This window comes from Typopeltis vanoorti, chromosome 9 (genome assembly GCF_054136105.1).
Source record: "Typopeltis vanoorti isolate ZY-2024b chromosome 9, IOZ_Tvanoo_1.0, whole genome shotgun sequence".
Taxonomy (NCBI): domain Eukaryota; kingdom Metazoa; phylum Arthropoda; class Arachnida; order Uropygi; family Thelyphonidae; genus Typopeltis; species Typopeltis vanoorti.
This window is the reverse complement of record NC_143557.1, coordinates 13,274,868-13,300,559: the sequence shown is the minus strand read 5'-3', so window position 1 is coordinate 13,300,559 and position 25,692 is coordinate 13,274,868. Positions and strand designations below refer to the sequence as shown.

The 25,692-nt window shown below is 37.7% G+C and overlaps 1 protein-coding gene across 6 annotated transcripts in view; it reads left to right on the top strand.

The window, feature by feature from the left end:
* Positions 1-25,692, top strand: part of LOC150102890 (cilia- and flagella-associated protein 52) — a 640,784-nt gene that overhangs the window by 545,592 nt on the left and 69,500 nt on the right. For all 6 annotated transcript variants that reach the window (XM_090397376.1, XM_090397375.1, XM_090397374.1 and 3 more), the window contains exon 13: positions 23,143-23,261. In XM_090397376.1, the coding sequence (XP_090253502.1) occupies positions 23,143-23,261 (119 nt within the window). The remainder of the gene's footprint in view (positions 1-23,142; positions 23,262-25,692) is intronic.

Here is a 25,692-nt window from a genome sequence, read left to right as displayed (position 1 = left end):
AATTTTCATTTCTATTACCTGTATTTTACTCATATCTCTAGTGCACAAGACAAATTGGGAAAAAAATAACTTCTGTTAATCAGAAGCTTTGGTCCAGTAAAATACTTTTCAATATTGTGCTTATCTAAACTCTGATCACTGGAACCACCATTTCCAAAATATCTGAAGATTTCACTCCTCTTCAAGACTTTTAACACCATTGATGTGTTCATTTTTTTTTTTTTTTATGATTTAAAATCATGCTCTTATTATTAATATCTGCTCCACTGTTCCATTTGTCCAGTTTCTTCTGTAGCCCTTCTTCCTAATGTGTCCAAATATCACTACATTATCTTCAAGCATAGATGTTTCTCCTTTCTGGTTGTATTAGTACAGATCTAAGACAATATTCATCACTGTGATTAACAGCAGTGAAGACACAGGTTGATGGGTGAAAAAGAGGGGATATGATAAAAACATTTAAGTTACTTCAAGAGTTTTATAGATAGGATTTATGCAGGGTAAATGTTTCAGCACTTGGCTAGAGGGAGCAGAACAAGAGATCATCCATGAAATTTGTGTAAAGGTAGTTAGTAGGGATGTGAGAACTAGATTTTTTGCTGGGAGAGTTGTGAATTAATGGAATGGGTTGCCAGTATCAGATGGAGGGCTTTGTCTCTTAATGAGTTAAAGGAGAGGTATGATAGATTGTGTGGATAGTTTGGGTCTCCTGCAATGAGTGTTCGGACTCTATGGAGGTGTTTGTACAATAATAATTAATTTAAGATGGGATTTAGACAATAATGTTGACAATAGTGGTTGAAACAGTTGCAGGTGTCCACCCACGATGAGTCTTCGGACTCCTTGGAGGTATCAGGAATAATAATAATAATAATAATATATAGTCAGTTTAGATAATGAGATTGCAGCAGTTATTTACCATACTCTCTTCCCTGGATGACTATGAAATCAATAGTGGCCTTGAGCCAGCTTTATATGGACTTTTTTCTATTGAAGCTGAGTTAGCCGATCTCATGAATGCAGAGGCGGGAGGATTTTTTTACTACAGGAAACTCGAGTTTTTCATTTCATATACAGGCAGATTAGCCAGAAAACACGCAGAACACATTCAATTTACAGAAAACAGGAAAACTGGCCTGAAGAACACAGGTATTATTATTATGATTATGTGATATCCAAATAATACTGCTTTAAAAACCGAATATAAGATAACAAGGAATCACCTTATAATGCATATAAGAAATACAAAAAAAAAAAACTACTACACAGACAAATTAACCTCTGCACAAAACAACATGAAACAAATCTGGCATCTGATCAACGAGATGCTAGATTGTGCTCCCAATACCACTGTCTCTGAAACCATAAAACACAGCTTCATGAAAGATGTAAAATGTATCCAACAACTAGAAAATGACTTTAACCAATCTTTGTAGACTCCATCCAAGAACTACAGAGAAATGTCCCCCCAATCACAAAACTTGGTCCCCCCCCCACTTGGACCCTAATCAAAACAGACATTATGCTTCCCAACCATAAAAGAAGCAGAACTCTCTCTGTAATACATCAAATCAAACCAAACCAAACAAAGGACCAGGAATTCGATGGTATAAGACTTAAGGATCAAGCAAATCGCAACTAGCCTAGGCCCTATCCTACTAAAATTAATAAAAAAATATTTAAAACCAGATAAATACCAAGTATGTTAAAGACTGCCATAATCACACCATATACAAATGTGTAAAAAGAAATTTAATCAGTAATTACAGATCCATAGCAACACTACCAATTATCAATCAAATTATGGAGCAGATTGCACTAAGGAAACTCGCAACATACACAAAGAACTTTCATATTATCCCCAAAGCACACTATGTTTTTCAGAAAAATAAGGGAGCAACATCTCTCTTGGAAGACTTTATGGATGTAATTAATACCGCCTTAGATAAAAACAAAATTATCATGGTAGTCTTTATCTATTTGACTAAAGCATTTAACACACTCACGCATCAAACCTTATTCAAACATGTTGGAATAGATGGGCTTCTGCACAGGTGGTTTATAAACTATGTTCAAAATAGAAAACATATTACATGGTATCGGGTCAAACTGCAGTAGAGTGCTACGTAATCTGTGGAGTGCCACAGGGAACTGTTCTCTCCTCAACTCTATTCAACATTTATATGCATGATATTAACCAGCTACCTCTCAAAGTCAAGATCATCCAATACACAGATGATACAGTTATAATATCCATCCATAATATAGTCCAAACAAATATGTAGCATGACATAAATCTGTGCATTGACTGGTGCACCAAAAATTCCATACACCATACTCCATAAGACAAAATTAATTATATTCAGAAATTCACTGACTCAACCAGTTGAAAATATATACATAACCATCCAACACTAACATAAAAAAGGCACAGAACAATAAAACCACTACCATCACTCAGGTTGAAACAATATGATACCTTGGAATTTACCATACTTTTTGGATGATAAGATGCACCCCAAATTTTTGAGATGATTTTTAGAAAAAAATATTTTATTATATAAAGATATTTACAAATTCTTATTTAATTTTTATTTATTATTACAATCATTTGTATTAGCAATACTCAGTTCATCTTCACTCTAGGTACTACCACTCGTCTCGTTAATGTCACTGTTCGTATTACTTTCATCTGAACTATTGTTGTCACTCCCTTCAAAAACTGCGTCATCTTCAGTACCGTCCATCACATTACTTATCTCGCATTTCTTAAATGACTTTATAATCATCTCTTCTTTCACATCTTTCCATGAATTTTTCACCCAAGTACACACTTCTGAAATTTTGGCCGTTTCATACGTCCTGTTGCTGTAATATCGTGATTTGGCTTTGCCATCCATTTGTTCCACTCTTCCTGCATAAAATTTTTGAATGGTTTATTAATAGATCCATCCAAGGGTTGTAATTGACTTGTAAGGCCTCCTAATTCTGTATTCATTTCTTTTAGAATCTTCTTGGTTGATTCTGTTTTATGCGCTCTGAATTGATCCCACACTAACATCGCAGGCTTTTTAAACAACGCACCTGGACGTTTTGCCCATATATTTTGTACCCATAATTTTATTCCTGTTTTATCCATCCAGCCATTATCTTGAACGTGGATAATAATGCCATGAAGAATTTCATCTCTCGGTAACGTTTTTCTCTTGAAGATAAACATGGGGGGGGGTCGCTTTGTTCCGTCCACGCAACAAGCTAAAACTACAGTGTAGTGAGTTTTTTGTGACCTGTTGTTTTGATCACTATTGATTTGGTGCCTTTTGAATCTACTGTCTGATTTGAAGGAACATCAAACATTAGAGGCACTTCATGCATGTTCACAATTTGATTAAGTTCAAAGTTAAATTTCCTTCTCGCTGATATGACAAATCTATGGAATTCTATAATTTTAGCTTCATAGACAGCTGGCATTTTTTGGGCTAGAGTGGTTTTTGTACACATGCATAACCCGCGTCTTTTCATAAATCTAAAGCACCAAGACGGTGATCCAGTAAAATCTAAAATTCCATTAGCAGTTGCCCATCGTTTCGCTTCAAAAATTATCATTTACGTAGAAACAGATATTTCCATGTTTCAATGATTTGTTACCCAATTTTTCATTTGTACTTCTAATTCTGGCCATTTTTCTGTGCAAACAAAATGTTTTCTTGTGTTTACCTAGCAGTTTTAATTGTTCCTCTTGTTTTCTCCACTCGCGAGTCATTTTTTTCTGTTGGTGGTGGACCAAAATGTCTTTCTGCTGCTCTGTTTCCATATTGTTTTGAATAATTTATCACATTTAATTTATAACTCATGTTATATGAAAGTCTGTTTTGTTTTGCACTCATTATTTTAAGATAAAAATTTTAATGACTTATAAAAAATAATTCAAATGAACTGTACAAAAGCGCATATGTTTATACACTAATGGCTATTGATGCTCTAAATCGGTGATTCACCCACACACAGCGAGATAACTTAGGTACCTACCTTCAGTGGTGTACTTACTAATTTTATTAACATATTGCACCAGTAATTGAACTTCGCTAACAGCTTCAGTACAGTGTAAAGATTCATATTTTAATGTTACCTTCAGACCATAAGACGCACCCCAATTTTCAGTCGATTTTTCTATGTAAAAAGGTGTGTCTTATGGTCCGAAAAATCTGGTTCTTTGTTGCAGATATGAACTAGAATAGCCACATAAACTATCTACAAAACAAACTCTACATGTTAAAAGACATAATTCCCACTTGCTTCAAAACACTGACATGCAAAGTGTATAATAAATTTAGTTTAATCTTTTATCCAAGTGTGAGCAAACAAAGTTTGCGCCTGAAAGTATCTTCAGGACTGGGGTAAGGTGGTACAACACCAGGACAACTCCTTGCAAAGGTGGAGCAAGCTACCAACACTCCTATCTCAGTATCTCCCATAATGCAAAACACATCTCCTTGTGGATATGTCTAATGTTATGCATTAAGGGAAGGGCCACAACCCAGACTAGTTTCGACCTTTATTGAGGTCTCTTCAGTGGGAGCTAGGCCCAAGTGGAGATACCAGGCAGAAGCATTAGCAGGTCATCACTACCTATAGGAGTTGCCAAATGGTGTACCACCCTTTTTTTAATAAATTACTCTGGATTTAGAGAAAGATGTTGAAAGTTTATTTTTCACTTGGTTAGAGTATAATAAATTTAGTTTAATCCTTTATCCAAGTGTGAGCAAACAAAGTTTGCGCCTGAAAGTATCTTCAGGACTGGGGTGAAGATACTTTCAGGTGCAAACTTTGTTTGCTCACACTTGGATAAAGGATTAAACTAAATTTATTATACTCTAACCAAGTGAAAAATAAACTTTCAATACAAAGTGTATGTTAGTGCTTTCTCTGCACACCACAAACTAAATAGATTAATGTCATTATAGTACAAAATGATAAAACTAATCTTTTGGGAATAAAGAGACAATACCAGCTTTATATACACTGCAATATCAGAACACAAAATACTAACAGCAAAACACTTATGTCACTATGAAGCTATGCTAAAACATTATTTTGATGCCAACTACAGGACAGCCAGAAATACATACCGTATAATATATAGATACATAAATATATACATAAATAAATAGTATAAATACATACCGTATAATTATAGCGAAAGTTGGACGCATGTTAGTCCGAAAGTACGGAAACAAAGAAAGATATGTGAGAGTGAAAGTGAGAAGAATGACAGTGAAAGTTGGACGTATGTTGGACCGAAAGTACGGAAACAAAGAAGGATGAATGAGAGGGAAAGTGAGAAGAGAGGGTCGAGAGTTAGAAAGTTAGAAAGATTTAATGATAGAGTGAATGTGTCGCGAGGTTCAGAAGGTGAATTGGATTGGATGAAGCAAGAAATGAAATGGATGCGGAATGAAATTAAGAGAATGCAGGTCAAAACTATTAAAATAAATCATGATGGCATGAAAGAGTTAACAAAAGATGAGCGAGTGGCGTTGTATGGCGACTCCATTATTAAAGGTGTGCTAGAGGATAAAATGCACAAGGTATGTTTTCCAGGCGGTAAAATGAGTAGAGTGATTGAGGCATTGAACATGAGGCGGGAACGAGCAAAAGAGTTAATTGTATTAATTGGAACAAATGATTTGAGAGAGAACAAAGAGCATGTCAAAATGAATGTCAGGAGACTGCTTGGAAAGATAAAGGAGAATAGTGTGACAGGAAGGGTGGTCAGTGTGTTGCCTAGGTATGATTGTGGTGAAATGAGGCGGAGAGCAAGGATTATGAATGATATTCTGGCTGAAATGTGTGAGGAGATGGGAGTACAGTTTGTTAATGTGTGGAATGAGTTTGAGGGACGAAGTGAGCTGTATGGGAGCGATGGACTGCATTTGAGTGGTTATGGTGTGAGTCGCTTGGAGAGACTGCTGCTGGAAGGTAGAGAAGTGAATAGAGAGAATGAATCAGATCAAGAGGGGAGTGATGTGGAAGAGCAGGAGAGTAAGACAGGAGAGATTGAAGGAGTGGAAATGAATGTGGAAGTGAGTGGTATGAGTAGAGATAATGAGAGAATGGGTGTGCAAGAGGAGCAGGGAAACGGGGAGGCTCAGGGTGGACAGGGATACACAGCGTGAGAAAGGTGGATGCTCCAAGAGGAGGTGAGAGAATGTGTAGGCAGGAAAGTAATGGGATGATCAGGGATCAAAAGGAAACAGATGGAATTGCAAAGGGTTCTAAAATGAAGAAGCAGAAAGGGAAATGGCCCCAGTCCAGCATGGAGAGATCACATCGAGTGAGTGGTATCAGTGGAACTAGCTGTAGATCCAGAAATGAGTTGTTGTGTTTGTATACCAATGCTAGAAGTATAAGAAACAAGGCGGATGAAATGGTTGCACTAATTGCGTCTGTGCACCCAGAGATTGTCGGAATAAGTGAGACATGGTTAGATGAGGATGACATCCTGACAGGAATAGAGATGGAAAGGTATGATGTGTTTCGTGAGGATAGAAGGGGTAAAAAGGGAGGGGGAGTGCTATTGATGATAGAGAAAGAGTTATGTCCATACAAGGTAGAGATGCAAGGGGGAAATGGGGCCAGTGGTTTTGAGGCAGTATGGTGTGAGATAGAGGTGAATAGAATCAAATACTTGGTGGGATGTTGTTATAGACCTGGTAATGTGGATGGTGGTGATAGTGAAATGTATAGTCAAATAAGCCAAGCAAATAAGAAAAGGGTGATCATTATGGGTGATTTTAATTATGGCAATATAGATTGGAATGAAGAGATAGCAATTGGAAGTAAAGAAAATGAGTTTCTTGAGTTTTTGAGGGATAACTACCTCAGACAGTATGTAACAGAGGGCACAAGAGGATTAAGGGTCTTGGATTTGGTCATCTCATCGGAGGATGTAATTATCAATGAGGTATCAAATCATCCACCAATTGGTGAAAGTGACCATGAGGTGATTACTTGGGTGGTTGCCAGCAGTGCAAGGACCCCTGTGAAAAAAGGGTATATGTGGAACTACAAGGGGGGTGATTATGAAGAGCTCAGGAGACAGCTTGCAGGTGTAGCATGGAATGAGGAGTTAGCTGGAAAAGAGATCAATGCAGCTTGGGAGATTTTCAAAAAATATTTAGTGGATGCAATGTCTAAATGTATACCACGGGTGAGAAGGTTAAATAAGTTAGGTGTGAGATGGATGAATAAAGAGATTAAGCATGCAATACAGAGAAAAAGGGCATTGTGGAGGCAGCATAAGAGAAGTGGAAGTAACCAATTTCATGAGTTCTACAAAGACCAGGCAAGGAGAGTGACTTGGTTGGTGAGAGTAGCTAAAGAGAGGTATGAACAGCAGTTAGCTAATGAAGCTAAAAAGAATCCTAGGGAGTTCTTTCGATATGTAGCCAGCAAAAGAAAGAATGATTATGGAAGGATGACATTGATTGGAGGAAATGGTATAAAGACAGCTGTTGCAGAATGTGTGGTGGAGATACTTAATGAGCAGTTCATAAAGATCTTTCAATCTTGTGAATGTGACTTCATGGAGAGATTAAGAGCAGTTGATGATGGGGAGGAGAGACTGACTGTAAGTGAGCAAGAGGTGTTTGGGGAGTTGAGTAAACTAGATGTAAATAAGGCTGTGGGACTTGATAATATATCACCGCGTATTCTGAAGGAATGTGCCAGAGAGTTGACACCTGCCTTGACATATTTTTTTAATACGAGTCTTGCACTTGGTCAAGTCCCTAAAGAGTGGAAGGAGGGCAAGATTGTGCCACTTCATAAAGGAGGTGATCGAACTCAAGCATCAAACTATAGGCCTATCTGTGTGTCGGGTGTTGTGGTTAAGTTGTTGGAGAAGCTTGTGAGAGCTAGAATCCAGAGTTGGGTTGACAACAATGGTATAATCTTTGATGGACAGCATGGATTTGCTAAAGGGAGGTCGTGTTTTAGTAATCTACTTACTTATTACAATAAAGTGACTGCTTCCTTGGACAGAGGAGAAGGATACACAGTAATATACTTGGATTTCGCAAAAGCTTTTGATAGAGTGCCTCATGATAAGTTGACAGTCAAACTAGAGCAGATGGGGTTGGATATTAGATTAGTGCATTGGATTGGAGACTGGCTATCTGATAGGTATCAACAAGTTGTGTATGGGGGTGCAATATCCAGGAAAAGGAAAGTCACTAGTGGAGTGCCTCAGGGATCTGTTTTAGGGCCATTACTATTTAACTTGTATATTAATGATATTGGCGAAGATTTGGATGGAGATATTCAGTTGTTTGCAGATGATGCAAAGTTGGGAAGAACCATAAAGAGTAGTGAAGATGTTGTGGCCTTGCAAGAAGACTTGAATAAATTGAGTGATTGGGCAAGCAAATGGGGGGTGTGAGTTCAATGTTGCAAAATGTAAGGTTTTAAAATTTGGAAAACAAAGATGGGATGCAGAATTTATGCTTGGTAAGAATATATTGTTGGAAGTAGAGGAAATAAGAGATCTGGGAGTGATAGTGGATAAGGATCTAAAATTTAGGGGTCACATCGCCAAAATTGTGAAGACAACACAAAGACTTCTGGGAATGATGAGGAGGACACTGACGTGTAGAAGTAGGGAGATTCTTGTTCTGTTGTATAAGGCTTTGATTAGGCCACACATGGACTATTGTGCCCAGATTTGGTCACCTGGTTTTCAGAAGGATGAGGAGATGTTGGAAAGGGTCCAACGGCGACTGACTAAGGTAGTTTCTGACCTCTGGAATGTCGAGTATGAGGAAAGATTGAAAAGATGTAATTTGCAGAGACTAGTGGAGAGAAGGAAGAGGGGAGATATGATAGAGACCTACAAGTTGGTAAGGGGTTGCTATAGGATCAATGGTGGAGAAGTTCTACAGCGAATAGTGGGAGATCAGGGGAGAACCAGAGGTCATCCCTGGAAACTGTATAAAGAGGGTGTGAGTAGGGGAGTGAGAGGCAGGTTTTTTTTGTGCAGAGTTGTGAATGATTGGAATGCCTTGCCTGAGAGTGTGGTGTCTGCAAGGAGTTTGAATGTGTTTAAGACCCGGTATGATGAGATGTGTGTGAGATAAAAGGACCTCCTAGATGAGTCTTTGACTCCATGAGGTCTTGTTTAATAATAATAATAATAATAATAACAAGACTTCAGACAACTAATTATATCACATATAAATATAATAATTACTACGGAAAGGCACTTGAAGCTTCTACATCCCAGATATGCTAAATAAACTACCTTTTGAATACAGGAACCTTACAAACTACAATAACCTGAAAAGAGTCTTAAGGACATACTATGAACAAGAAACATGCACCCTATACACCTTACAAACTTAATGAAACACAATATATTAGTTCAGCGATGTGTCATGACATTCCAAGTTATCGTGTGTGTATGTGCATATATATGGGTGCATATGTGTGAGCATCCCTGCATGTGCGTGAATTTCTACTTACAGTTGTAGTCTATATCAGACCTATCAAACATCAGCATGCTTCCATCCTTCAGCCAATTGTAATCCTCAGATAAGCTTAATAAAAAGCTTCAAGGATGCAAGCTGAGAAATTACATCTGAACCGAGATTATTATTATTATTAAACACAAAAAGAATTATTAATTTCTTGACCTGCATAAAGTCATAAGACTCATTGTGGGAGGCCAGTGCTATTCAGTACACACTTTATCATACCACTCTTTAAACTCATCCACCATTTGCACTTTCACCACCCTCTCATGCTCCTACCACTCTTCATGCAAAAAAACTTATTTTTTACCCTTTTATTCCCTACTTCCTTTTGTAACTTCAGGGTATGGCCCCAGTTCCTTGTTCCTTCCCCTCGTTTTACTATATGAAAAATATCCTCAGTGTTAATATGATAATAATTATGACCAAAACATGTACAATGATAATAACCCATCAGAAGCTGAAATGTTTCATATCATATCCCTCCTTTGTCTTCTATCCACCAAACTCTGCACAATGTAGCTGCATTAAACTAGCATACCTATTCATTTAACCACCTCACTAACTTATTTAAATTCTCTTGAAGAGCAAAAATATCAGCACTATTACTAATAACCCATCCAAGCTTCACATCATTTGCAAACAACCGTATATCTTCCTGCAATTCTGTGACAATATCATTGACATAAAGATTGAATAGTAATGGTCCCAGTATTGATCTCTGTGAAACATCATTTGTAACCTTCCTATTTTTCAATACTGCTTTCCCATACAAATCTCTGTTATCTATCAGAAAGCCAGTCACCAATCCAATCCAATAACCTGATATCCAAACCCATATTTTGCAACTTAAAAACCAACTTGTCATGTGACACCCTGTTAAATACCATTGCATAACATAAATAAATAAATAAAAATTGACAGTATATGTCTTAACCTATACTGTTCTTGTTACCCTATTGTAAAAGGTAACCAGATTACTAAAACAAGACTACCTTTAACAAATCAATGCTAGCCTGAATAAATAATATTGTCCTCATCTGCCCAATTCTGTATATGATTTCTTACCGATTTCTCCAAAAGCTGAACTACAGAAAAAAATACAAACAGACCTATAGTTTGATGCCTTCATTTTGGCACCATCCTTATGCAATTGCACTATCTTACCCTCCTTTGACTTTCCTGAAACATGTCCTGTTGCACAATTTTCATTAAACATCCAAATTCATGGCACAGTCAGTTCCACAGCATATTCCCTTAAAACACATTATGAAATTTTATTTAGTCCCCCTGTCTTATTGAAATTTAGCATATTCCGTATTTGGAATACATCCTCTTCATTCACTTTGAACGCTTCATCACTCATTATCCTTCTAGGAATTAACCTACTATACCAGAATGGAATGCTCTAATAAAGTGATCATTAAATTAAATAGCTCCACTTAATCATCTGCATTGGTCACTCAAGTTCCATCTCCATCCGGCAAGGTAATCTGTCAATCATCATTTTTGCTCCTACTTGCCACATAACAAAAAAAAACTATTGGGATTCTTCTTGGATTGCAGCACCACTCTCTTCTTATATTCAAATTTTTCTTTCCTTACATTACTAGTCACTTCCCTAGCCTGAGCTTTATATTCCTCATGCAACTATTCTCCACTCTCTCTTTATATGCTTCCATAATCTCTTATATTTCCTGTTCATCACCATCTATATTCTCTGGTTTATAGCAACATTCCAAATATCTTGTCTTATAAACATATATCTCACACCATATACTCTCAAAGCCATTAATATTATTTTCCTTGTGATTCTCTTCCCTTAGAGGGCAAAATGCATCCCTTATCATGAGCAGCACTGCACCACCACTACTTTTACTCTTCATATTCTGTCCAAATATGCTATACTCTTCAATTTCTTTCCCTGTTAGAACATCCTCCTCATTTAACCAAGTTGCACTGATATCAACAATCTTTGGAGAGACCGAGTCTATCACTTTTGCCAACTCATTCCCTTTGTTCCTAATGTTCCTTGCATTTCTATATAGCAAAACCAGCACATTGTCAGTATTCTTAAAGCTGTTATTACTCCCTTCATGCTTCACCTAGCTCTGTAATATCATGTAAACCTTGTCATTTCTCAATTCACTTTACACATGTGTGTGTAATACATGCCCTCATGAGTTAAGTCCTTGAATACCTTGGATAATGATATTTTCCTAGACACAATGAATGCAGAGCATTTGAAATAGGCATTAATCACTAGTTAGTTTAGAGCAGGATAAAAATGAATGTCAAATTGAAAAGAAAAATCTGTACACAGTTGTAAACAATGCTGAGCAGCTTTCCTATCTCAACCCTTGATTGAAATATCATTTAAGAAATAATGAAAACAGATATGAGCTAGTATCCTGAGAAAGATTAGGAGACTCAAAGATGGCATCAATGGCAGTATCATATTAAATATGAAGATATTATGAAAGAACTTGGTAGTGTTATGATTCAGGAATATGTTAGCAGAGCTAATCTCTGGTGATATGGCCATTTAAACAGAATGGGAGAGGAAAGATTAGCTAAACAAGTGTTCTTAACCAGGATGGCAGGAAAAAAGACCCAGAGGAAGACCAAGATGTAGGTGGATTGATGCAGTAAAAAGTGCCTTACAAGACAGAAATATTTGATCTGATAATATTGGAATGTTGACATATAACAGGCTAATCTGAAAGAAAATTGTTGATAGGAAATTTGTAATGTAATGATGTTACTTTTCATATAGTACTATCATAAGATCTTGTATGCCCTCTCTTCCCTTCTTGAGGGTATACGTCAGGAATCTGATGATGATGAAAACATTGATTTATTCAGCTAGGGAGGCATGAAGTGAGGTTGTTTCCAAGTGTAGAAAGAAGCAGAACTTGGTGAACTAAATTCAGAAAGGCAATCCTGGACAAGAATTAATCATATCAAAAGTTCCTGGCAAGCATATCATCATTACTCTGAGAGAAAGACAGAGAACAATGTAAAAACTTGTGTACAAAAGTGGCTGAAGTCAAAACTGTGGCAAGAATATCTCATTCCCATTCATGTGTCATCTCCTGACTAGGAGGTTGACTACCAGTGGCGCACTCAGGATTTAATCTTGGAGGGGGCCGAGCACTCCAGATTTAATCTTGGGGTGGGGGTGGGGTGAAGTATACGATTTGAGAATACACACCACACGTTGCATACCAGCTATGACTGAGCATCTGCAGTGATCGCCAATACATGATACCCATGATCTCCTTTGGCCCGGCTTGGGTAAACAAAGTAGCACTCGGTCCGACGGAGCAATATTTCGTTCGCCTCGCGTTCAACAGTGACCATGATTGCCGAGAGCTATAGGGTGTTCCCACCTTATGTGATGGCTAATTCATAAGTAGTATAGAAATAGAAGACACGACACAATATAAATAAAAAAAAATCATTTTAATTAGGAAAAGATTTTTGGAAAATTTTCTAGTGTTTTTTCCTTTTGGGTGGGGGGGAGGCAGGGCCCCTTGGACCCTTCCCTGGGCGTGCCACTGTTGACTACCATGATGTAACTCATGGTTAACTACAGGCATACTGATATATGATGAGGACCCTATCTCTTCCACATATTGTTCTAAGTATTCAGGGCTAAATCAATGTGTGTTCGTGGGGCCAGTTTGCTGTTCTGAGGGATGAAAAACCCGAGTTTCTGGATGAAAAAAAACTCTACCTCCATATGAAACTGGCTAACTCACTTTAGTCAAAAGAGACCAGATAAAGGTTCCTCACATCATGGATGGGAATCGATGATGTGACAAAGAGCTTCATCTATACTGACTGAGCTATGGATTCAAAGATATAGAAGATAAATATTACAATGGATCAGAAAATTATTATTATTATTATTACCTGAGACCCCACGGATTCAAAGACTCATCTAGGAGGTCATTTTATCATACATACAGCTCACCATACCATGCTTTAAACATATTCAAATTCTCTGCAGACACCACACGCTCAGGCAAGGCATTCCAATCATTCACAACTCTGCATGAAAAAACCTGCTTCTCACTCCCCTACTCACACCCTCTTTATACAGTTTCCAGGGATGACCTCTGATTCTCACCTGTTCTCCCACTATTTTCTGTAGAACCTCTCCAGCATTGATCCTATAACAACTCCTTAATAACTTATAGGTCTCTATCATATCTCCCCACTTCCTCTGGTGGACAGACTCTGCAAGTTGCATCTTCTCAATCTTTCCTCATACTCTACATTCTGAAAACCAGGTGAACAAATCTGGACACAATAGTCCATGTGTGGAATAATCAAAGCCTTATACAATGGAACAAGAATCTTCCTACTTCTACAAGTCAGTATGCTCCACATCATTCCCAGAAGCCTTTGTGTTGTCTTCACAATTTTGGCAATGTGTCCCCTAAATTTCAGATCCTTATCCACTATCATCCCCAGATCTCTTATTTCCCACATCTCCAACAATATATCCTTACCAAGCATAAATTATACATCCCATTTTTGTTTTCCAAATTTTAAAACCTTACATTTTGCAACATTGAACTCACATCCCCATTCCTGTGTCCAGTTACTCAATTTATTCAAGTCTTCTTGTAAGGCCACAACATCTTCACTACTCTTCCTGGTTTGTCCCAACTTTGTATCATCTGCAAACAACTGAATATCTCCATCCAAATCTTCACCAATATCATTAATATACAAGTTAAACAGCAATTACCCTAAAACAGATCCCTGAGGCACACCACTAGTAACTTTCCTTTTCTTGGATATTGCTCCCCATACACAACTTGTTGATACCTATCAGATAGCCAGTCTCCAATCCAATGTACCACATTAATATCCAACCCTATCCACTCTAGTTTGACTATCAACTTATCATGTGGTAATCTATCAAAAGCTTTTGCGAAATCTAAGTATATTACTGTATATCCTTCTCCTCTATCCATGGAAGAAAAACTTGGGTTTTTCTTCCATGGACCTTATTGTAATAAGTAAGTAGATTACTAAAACATGACCACCCTTTAGTAAATCCATACTGTCCATGAAAGATAATACCATTGTTGTCAACCCAATTCTGAATCCTAGTTCTCACAAGCTTCTCCAACAACTTAACCACAACACCTGACATACAGATAGGTCTATAGTTTGATGCTTTCTATCATCTCCTTTATGAAGTAGCACAATTTTGTCCTACTTCCACTCCTTAGGAACTTGACTGAATGCAACACTCGTATTAAATAAATATGTCAAGGCTGGGGGGTCAACTCCGTGCACATTCCTTCAGAATACGTGATGATATATTATCAAGTCCCATAGCCTTATTTACATCCAACTATTAAATTATTTAAGGAATTTACAATGTAGGAATTGTCAACCCAGAATTGGGTTGACGGTGGTATGGATTTGCTAAAGGGAGGTCGTGTTTTAGTAATCTACTTACTTATTACTATAAAGTGACTGCTCCTTGGACAGAGGAGAAGGATATACAGAATATACTTGGATTTCGCAAAGGCTTTTGATAGAGTACCTCATGATAAGTTGACAGTCAAACTAGAGCAGATAGGGTTGGATATTAAATTAGTGCATTGGATTGGAGACTGGCTATCTGATTGGTATCAACAAGTTGTGTATGGGAGAGCGATATCCAGGAAAAGGAAAGTCACTAGTGGAGTGCCTCAGGGGTCTGTTTTAGGGCCATTACTGTTTAACTTGTATATTAATGATATTGGCGAAGATTTGGATGGAGATAATCAGTTGTTTGCAGATGATGCAAAGTTGGGACAAACCATAAAGAGTAGTGAAGATGTTGTGGCCTTGCAAGAAGACTTGAATAAATTGAGTGATTGGGCATGGAAATGGGGATGTGAGTTCAATGTTGCAAAATGTAAGATTTTAAAATTTGGAAAACAAAGATGGGATGCAGAATTTATGCTTGGTGAGGATATATTGTTGAAGGTGGAGGAAATAAGAGATCTAAGAGTGATAGTGGATAAGGATCTAAAATTTAGGGGACACATAGGCAAAATTGTGAAGACAACACAAAGGCTTTTGGGAATGATGCGGAGGACACTGACGTGTAGAAGTAGGGAGATTCTTGTTCTGTTGTATAAGGCTTTGATTAGGCCACACATGGACTATTGTGCCCATATTTGGTCACCTGTTTTTCAGAAGGATGAAGAGATGTTGGAAAGGGTCCAAAGCAACTGACTAAGGTAGTTTCTGACCTCTGGAATGTCGAATATGAGGAAAGACTGAGAAGATGTAATTTGCAGAGTCTGGTGGACAGGAGGAAGAGGGGAGATGATAGAGACCAGCAAGTTGGTAAGGGTTGTTATAGGATCAATGCTGGAGACGTTCTACAGAAAACAGTGGGAGATCAGGGGAGAACCAGAGGTCATCCCTGGAAACTGTATGAAGAGGGTGTGATTAGGGGAGTGAGAGGCAGGTTTTTTTAGTGCAGAGTTGTGAATGATTGGAATGCCTTGCCATAGAGTGTGGTCTCTGCAAGGAGTATACTGGAATATTAATTAAAAGAAACTTTAATAAATACCTCCTATATTTCGGCATGTCACATTGCCATCTTCATGGGAACATACAATTATGACACGTGCACACAGGCACTACAAAAAGCAAATGAAGCAGAAGAGAGAAAACTACTGTTGTTCCTAGAATCCTAAAGGTGCACCCCCTAGCAGACTATATTGGGTTGTCTTGTCTTGGAAAACCCAATATAGTCCTTTATACCTGTCTTTATACCATCATCTCATTCTTTCTTTTGCTGGCTACATATCGAAAGAACTCCTTAGGATTCTTTTTGACTTCATTAGCTAACTGTTGTTCATACCTCTCTTTAGCTACCTTCACCAACCAAGGCACTGCCTTACCTGGTTTTTGTAGTCCTCATGGAATTGGTTATTTCCATTTCTCTTATGCTGCCTCCATAATGCCCTTTTTATTTAACCTTCTCACCCTTGGAATGCATTTAGACATTGCATCTACTAGATCGTTTTTGAAAATCCCCCAAGCTGCATTGATCTCTTTGACAGCTAACTCCTCATTCCACTACACCTACAAGCTGTCTCATGAGTTCTTCGTAACCCCCCCCCCCTTATAGTTTCACATATACCCTTTTCTTACAGAGGTCCTCACACTGCTGGCAACCACCCAGGTAATCACCTCATGATCACTCTCACCAATTGGTGGGTGATTTGACACTTCATTTATAATTACATCCTTTAATGAGATGACCAAATCCAAGCCCTCAATTCTCGTGTGCCCTCTGTTACATACTGCCTGAGGTAGTTATCCCTCAAAAACTCAAGAAACTTGTTTTCTTTACTTCCAGTTGCCATCTCATCATTCCAGTCTATATTGTCATAATTAAAATCGCCCATAATGATCACTCTTTTCTTATTTGCTTGGGTAATTTGATTATACATTTCATAGTCACTACCATCCACATTTTCTGGTCTATAACAACATCCAACCAAGTATTTCATTTCATTCACCTCTATCTCACACTATACTGCCTCAAAACCACTGACACTATTTCCCTCTTGCATCTCTACTTTGTATGGACATAACGCTTTCTCTGTCATCAATAGCACTCCCCCCCTCCCCTTTTTACCCCTGCTATTCTCACGAAACACATCGTACCCTTCCATCTCTATTCCTGTCAGGATGTCGTCCTCATCTAACCATGTCTCACTTATTCCCATGATTTTTGAGTGAACAGACTCAATTAGTGCATTTCATCTGCCTTGTTTCTTACACTTCTAGTATTTGTATATAAACACAACAGCTCATTCCTGGATCTACAGCTAGTTCCACTGATACCACTCATTTGATGTGATCTCTCCATACTCGACTGTGGCCATTTCCCTTTATGCTTATTCATTTTAGAACCCTCTTCAATTCCAACTGTTTCCTCTTGATCCCTGGTCATCCCATTCCTTTCCTGTCTACACTTACTCTCACATTCTCTTGGAACATTCACCTTTCTCATGCTGTGTACCCCTGTTCACCCTGAGCCTCCCCGTTTCCCTGTTCATCGTGCACACCCATTCTCTCATTTTCCATACTCATGCCACTTACTTCCTCATTCATAACCAGCTCTTCAATCTTTCCTGCTCTTCCACATCACTTTCCACTTGATCTGATTCATTCTCTGTACTCACTTCTCTAACTTCCAGCAACAGTCTCTCCAAGCGACTCACACCATAACCACTCAAATGCAGTCCATTGCTCCCATACAGTTCACTTCGTCCTTCAAACTCATTCTACACATTAACAAATTGAACTCCTCTCTCTCCTCACACATTTCAGCCAACATATCATTCATAATCCTTGCTCTCTGCCTCATCTCACCACACTCATACCTAGGCAACACGCTTACTGCCCTTCCTGTCACACTATTCTCTTTTATCCATCTAAGCAGCCTCCTGATATCCATTCTGACGAGCTCTTTATTTTCTGTCAAGTCATCCGTTCCTATTAAAACCATCAACTCCTTTGCTCTCTCCCTCCTCATATCCAATGCCTCAATCACTCTACTCATTTTACTGCCTGGAAAACATACCTTGTGCATCCTCTCATCCAGCACACCTTTAATAATGGATTCACCATACAATGCCACTCGCTCGTTCTTTTGTTAACTGTTTCGTACCTACTTGATTTATTTTAATGTTTTCACCCGCATTCATTTCATCTCTTGCCTCATCCAACCCAATTAAACTTTCGAATCTCACGTCACATTCTCTCTATCATTCAATCTTTCTAATTTTCGAACTCTCGACTCTTGCTTCACACTTTCACACTCATTCATCCTTTTGAGTTTCTGTACTTTCGGTCCATGCGTCCAACTTTCGCTTGCATTCATTCATTCCATTTTTCCCACTTTCGAACCTTGCATCACACTATTTCTGAATTCGTTCATTCTTTCAATTTTTTCCAACTTTAGATCCTTTCGTCATGCTATTTCTAGTTTCTTTCATTCTCTTAATTTCGTTTCCTTCCGCCATATTCACCTCGCTTTCATTCTTTTTACCATCCATTACAGTTTTCCAATCACTTGTTTTTCTTTTTCAATGATTTTTTAACAAATTTTTGCCTTTCTTTCACACCATGCTTCTCTTTCGAACAATCACTCATTCTTCCTGCGACATTCTCGCTACTAACACTTTCTGTATCAAATCCTCATTGAGCTCATGCTTAGCACATACCCTCCTTCCATCAGCCCTAAATGTCCACAAACCATCTATGTAATCAAAAGAATACATGTAGCACACCTCACACTTCACGAAACGACTAAAGTCTAAGTTAAAGTCATGCACTGACAAAGCTGCCGCCTCTTTCCTCTGCCGGTTACTACTCTAAGGGCTAAAAACAATGAATTTGTAATTAAGTTTTAGCAAAATATCCCATACACAAATAATGCTAGTAGTGCACAACTTTTATAGCAGCTCTTACTCAAACAATCACTCATACACAATTAATTATTTCAAGAATAACTTATCTGAATCTGGACCTCTTCTTACACTCTGCCACTACTGTTGCCTCATGAGTGCCCTCCAATGTTATGCACTGCTGAAGAAAAAAGCTTGGGGTAAAAGAGAGTAAAAGGAATTGGAGATGATAAATATGACATAAAAACTAAGCAAAAAAGATATTCTAGATGGCTTGAGCAGTTAGTTTGACAGACTATTAAATTTAAAGCAGTGTTATTGGAGTGACAGAAAATATTCAAGAACTACATATCAATATATTAGGAGGTAAAAAGCCATCAGAAACCTGAAGTTTGGAAAGGCAGCAGGAGTAGATAATAACTTGATCAAAAATGCTCAAATATTGAGCTATAAAAGTTCATATGTGGAAATTCAATTAAGGTGTGTCCTCTAAATTTCATGGTATCAAGTGAGAGTGGAGAGATGATATGTCAAAAATATTCATGAGCAAGTGCATGAAATGTGATATGTGTTGAAATTGGGATAATGAACTGATGAATCTTAATGATCTAAGGCATGATAGTGAAAGCGATGTGGAGAATGTGGTGGAAGGAATGAGTGATGGTAGGCAAAATATAATTGAGAATATGAAAAAAGTGGTTAAAAGTAATGTAGATGATGAGGTGCCACGAAGAAGAGAAATATTATGCTTATGTAAAGTCCTTCACAGAACAAAACAGGAGTGTGAGCATGTGAGAAACATTTGGTATATTGCACAGTAGGAGGAGAATGAAACAAACAGCAAATTGGAAAAGTATGAAAGAGCAAGAAACTGGAATTAAGTAGACTGTATTATATGAAGATTTAATAATAAAAGGTACTTCATGAGAATGTGAGGAAAGCATGTTTATCAGTTGCACAGATCAAGGATGTCATGAAGCTCATAGTTTGCACAGAGAGAATTGAAAGATTTTTTTTTTTTTTTTTTGTCAGACAGGCACATATAATTATTTGAAAGATGAGATATAAGCAGTGAGATAAGAAATTAAAAAAATAAAAATTGCTGATGGAAACAAAAAAAAGAAGAGCAAGAAAGTAAAGATTGTGAAGCTGCTTCCTCACTATGATAGGAATGAATTAAGAAAATGGACCATTATTTCTAATGAGTCAATGAGAGATTGTGCAGTAGCTATGTGAGGAGTGAATTTGATAGACAAAAGCACTTGTATATGGATTGCATTGAAATGGTTTGGGAATTAGATGTTTGTGGTAAAGTGTTGTTCAGGGAGAGGCTGGAAGTGCAAAATCAGAAAGGTTGGAAATACTAGGAGGGGAGGGAAAATGCAGTCAAGTCTGGGTTCATCCACCACTGGACGAAATGAATGTGTACAGAAATGATTATTCAATAACTAACTAATGCAGTTTCATATGCTTCAAATCTGAATGAATTGGTGATGACATTATGCAAGGGTTAATGAGCATCCAAGGGGGTGTTGAAATGTACACACACGAATGCCAAAAGTATAAGTAATAAAGGAGAGAAGTTTTTGGCATTCAGCTAGACTTTGCCAAAAATTAATATCGTGAGGTAGATCTGGTTGACAGAGAATGATATACACTAGTGGCCAAAATTGTGGAAACCTTTTGAAAAAAAAAGTGTATTTCTGAGGTTTGATGGCACATAACACCACTTTTTTTTGAGTAATATCATAAAATTATATATCAATGGAAAGATAATTTAATCAAGAATGTAATGCAATAACTTTTACGAAGGATTTTTTTATTAGAACAGCAGTTATAAAGAAGAAAAGTGAAACACATAGAAAAAATTAGATATTTCTCACAATGTGAGTTAATACTTAGTTTGTAACCTTTAGCATTAATTATGGCTTACAACGCCTTCCCATGGAGTGAACCAAGTTTTTTAGTTCTGCAGCTGTTATAATGTGAAACCAAAATTGAATTATTGCTTCTATTAATTGGGTTTTATTGGTGCGTTGCTTCTGACTAACAAGTTTCTTTAGTCGGCTCCATAGATTTTCGATTGGGTTAAGGTCTGGGCTATTCCCAGGCCATTTCAGCAGTGGAATATGATTATCTTGAAACCACTTTTTGCACACAGCATTAACATGACATGGAGCTGAATCCTCTTGAAATATAAATGCTTCATTATCTTGGAAAAGATCATGTGCAGAAGGCTTCAGTTTGGGCTCAATTATTTCGTTTGTGTATTTTGGGGCATTTATATTCCCATTAATCACACAAATTCTGCCCACACCTTTTGATGTCATACAACCCCCAGATCATAACACTAAGTGGTTGTTTCACGGTAGGTGTAATGCAGTCAGGATGCAAATCTTCTCCGATTCTTCTCCTTACGTATTTTTTGCCATCACTACCAAACAGGGAGATTTTGGTCTCATCACTCCAAATAACACTGTCCCATTGTTCCACTGTCCAGTTAACATGGTTTTAGTCCAGTTTAATCTTTTCAACCTTTGTTTGAGAGATAAAAATGGCTTTTTTTTGTGGAATTCTAGCATTTAGACCAAATTCCTGCAGTCTGCACCGAACAGTCCTTGCGCTCAACTTCACATTGTATTGCGCCATTTCATCTTGTATATACACCCAGATGATTTTCTTCTGTCATGTAGACACAGTCTCTCAATTCTTCTATCGTCACTTGTTGTTGTGCACCTTTTCTTGCCTTTACCAGTCTGGTTTTGTTGTGAGTCCTTATACCGCTTCAAAAATTTAGAAATGCCACCTTTGGTTAAGTTTCCACCAATTTTTCTTCTAATTTCTTCTAACTGTAGCCTTGTTCACTTAATAGTACACATCGCTTTCTGGGTGACCAGTCAACTCTTTGTGCCATTTCTTTAATTTTATTACGTTTTACAAGCTCACTAAATGAAAGAACACACAAAAAAAAAAAAAAAAAACTTGATAGCAATCACATAACACACTGACAAATGTCCTCCTCTCAGCTCCAATACATGACACCAATAACTGAATCCTACTGAGACCTTATTGGCTCATTGCCAAAACAAGATGACACCTGCTCATTGGCTACATTCAAATGAAAGAAAGCTACTAAGCAAGTTGTGCTTCTTTTTTCTGGTTATTTGGCTATAACTTTTCATAGAATACAGATAAATGAACAAATTTTATTGCATTACATTCTTGATTAAATTATCTTTCCATTGATATATAATTTTATGGTATTACACAAAAAAAAAAGTGGTGTTATGAGCCATCAAACCTCAAAAATACACTTTTTCCAAAAGGTTTCTACAATTTTGGCCACTAGTGTAGTTACAGAGTTAAAATGTAAGGGGTATTGCATTTTCAGGAAGGATACAGGGAATAGGACAGGTATCATTGATGATATCTGAAGAACTTCAACCAACAAAAATAGAAGCTAAGAAAAAATTTAGGTCACAGGGAGATGGTTTATTTGAGGCTATCTGGTGCAAGATAGAATCTAGTGGGACAAAATACATTGTTGGTTGCTGCTGTAGAGAAAGAAGTATAGAAGAAGATGTGGATGCCATGCATTGGTGGATTAGTATATATTCCTCTTCTATATCTGCTCAAGTCTTCCTCTGTTTCTCATGTGATCTTGCTTACGAGGCATTCTTCAGCCATCACTGTCATTTCCTATTCTATAACCATGTCCAAACTATCTGAGTTGGGTTTCCTGGATAATTATTTGTAATAATTTTGCACCTTGCTCCTAACTTATTCTTATTATTTCATTTCTTATCTTGTACTATTTAGTTTTGCTTATTAGTTTATGTACTATTTATGTACTGTTTAGTTTTAATGTATTATACATTAAATCAGATTTAAATATAAAATTCATTATAACAAAATAATTTTATTTTGTATTAATTATATTTCATTTTATATTTATTACATTTTTTAATTATAGATAATTTCTCTAATTAAAAATTCTGGGAAAAAGGGCATAAATAGAAAATTAAGGAAGCTTCTTAAGGGAGAGATACTTCCTCTCATAAAAGTTTGGGAACCTCTACTCAAAGATATATATATATATATTTTTTTTTACCCTTTGGTAAATATTTCAATTAATTGTTTGGTGTAATTGTTTTAATTGTCCCTAGAGTTTAATTGCAGTCATGAAGGAACACAAAGGATCAGTTACTTGTATTCGAGTTAAAAGCAATAATAAAGAATGCATAAGTTCTAGTGCTGATGGGACATGCATAATTTGGAATCTTCTGTAAGTTTTTTATCATATATATATATATATATATGTGTGTGTATGCATTTTTTTTGTGTTTCTCACACACACACACACACACACACACACACACACACACACACACACACACACACACACACACACTGCTTGGAAAGAAGTCAATAGACATCCCCATGGACAAGGTACATCATGCCATGTAATGAGTCCTGTGTTTGTGTAGCCAGTATAAATTGGCGGAGGACAGTGCTCCCAAGTCAATGCAACCGTGTCAGGGTGACATGGCTATGAGAAGGGAACTGACAGAGTTTGAATAGGGCATTGTGATTAGGATGCCATGTTGCAGGCAGGCCTATCTCCGTTCAGCAAATTGTAGACAAATTGGGCTATCCTAGGGAGTCAGCTTCAAGTGCTACCCACAGCAGACAACCCACTACTCACCAAACATGACTGTAGGGTGCATTAAAGAATAATATGATTCATCAGATGGCACATTGAATGCAGAGTTTTGAGCATTGACTGGAACACAAATCTGCACGAAAACATTCAGAACTGAGGCTCACAGCATAGATTTCCATGGTAGGACCACAATATGCAAGTCCCACATTATCCAAACCAACATGCAGCGTCGTCTTCAGTGGTGCATGTACAGTGGGACATGGAAGCTTGGAAAGCAGGCCTTGGAGAACAGATGGACAGGTGTGTGTGTGTGTGTGTGTGTGTGTGTGTGTGTGTGTGGAGGATCCCCGGTAAGCATCTCTTACCAGAGTGCATAACCCCAACTATGAAATTCAGAGGTGGTGGCATAATGCATGGTCCTATTTTTCCTGGTTTGGTTGGACCTCTTTTTGTGTTGGCATGAACATTGTACTCCAAGAGGTATCTGAACATTCTAGACAATGCAATACTTCCTACTTTATGGCACTTCTACGGAATCATTGTCTTTTTAAGCAAGCCAGTGCACTGTGTCATAAGGCTGCTGCTGTAACTGCATAGTTTGTGGACATGAATGTAACCATACTTGACTGGCCTCCACAGATCCCTGATCTCAACCTTATCAAACATCTCTGGAATGAACTGGAGTGTCAGGTGAGGTCAAGAGACATCCATCCCACAAAAGTCCAAGATCTCATTACATGCCTAAAGGAAGGATTGTCCCAAATTCCCAGTGATTGCTATTGTATGCTTGTGGAAAGTATGCCCCATAGGATTGCTGCAGTCATCTTCACAGCAAAAGGAGGTTCTTCATATTAATAAGGTGGGAGCCATGGCTGTTTGTTACTTATACTATGGTATCCAGTGATTTCTTTTCAGTGTGTATATATATATGCATGTTGTGTATGTATATACTGTATACAGTCCTTCCTTCTTGTGTAGAGGCTTAAGTGCTGTGAGGACACTGTGACATCACCATACCCTACATCCGAGGCACTTCGGAAAAAATAGCCAAGATACTAAAAAAGTATAACCTACACACAGCATATAAGCCCTACCGCAAACTTGCTACCCTTATCCGTTCTACGAAAGATCAGCTCCCCCCTCTCTCTCTGCCTGGAGTTTACAAAGTACCCTGTTCCTGTAAGCTTGCATACTTTGGACAGACAGGCAGATCAGCATCCATCTGCCTGGAGGAACACAAGTCGTACATCGTTAAACACAACTATGGCCATTCAGGCTTGGCTGACCATGTTATGGACACCACCCACAGAGTATCATGGAAGAAAACCACCATGCTCCACCACAGCAAATTCAAGAAAGAGAGACTTTTCTTAGAAGCAGCAGCAGCTCTCAGAAACCAACCAAATCTTAACAAATACGGTTGCATTAAGCTTCCGAAGATTTGGGAAACACTCATCACCAGAGGTCCCACCTTACATTCCAGGCCACCTACTACCGCCCTTAGAGGGCGCTCCACCTAGATAGGACTTTAGTGTCACCCACGTGGTTGGGCTTAGTATTGTAAGTTTTTGTGTGCATGTTACATTAATTGTTTTTGTAATCCCCGTAGATGTCCTAGTGACTAGGACGAAATATAGGAGTATTAAATTCTAATTTAATTCTTTCTGAGTGTTGTAAAAAATCCATTAAACCTCCAACATAACTGTATACAGTGTGTGTATGTGTGTGTGCATACACGAGTGTGTATATTCAGAGCATAATACTAGATTCTCATTGAAATACTTTGTATGTTATACTCTTGACAGGAAATGTTATTCAGGATAGTAAATCAGATCATTATTTAAGTGTAAGAACAAAAAATCTCTTGATGATATCTGCACTTAGCCATGATGTGGGGACTTGCTTATAAATTAAGATTCTGTGATCTATATTGGCAGTAGCATTGCTACCAGCTGGTCCTACCAAACTGAATAGGTCAAAAGAGATTGCTCAGCAAAGAGAATCACCCTGGTTCTCCAGATTGGCAATTGAACATGGGATTGGAAACTCCATC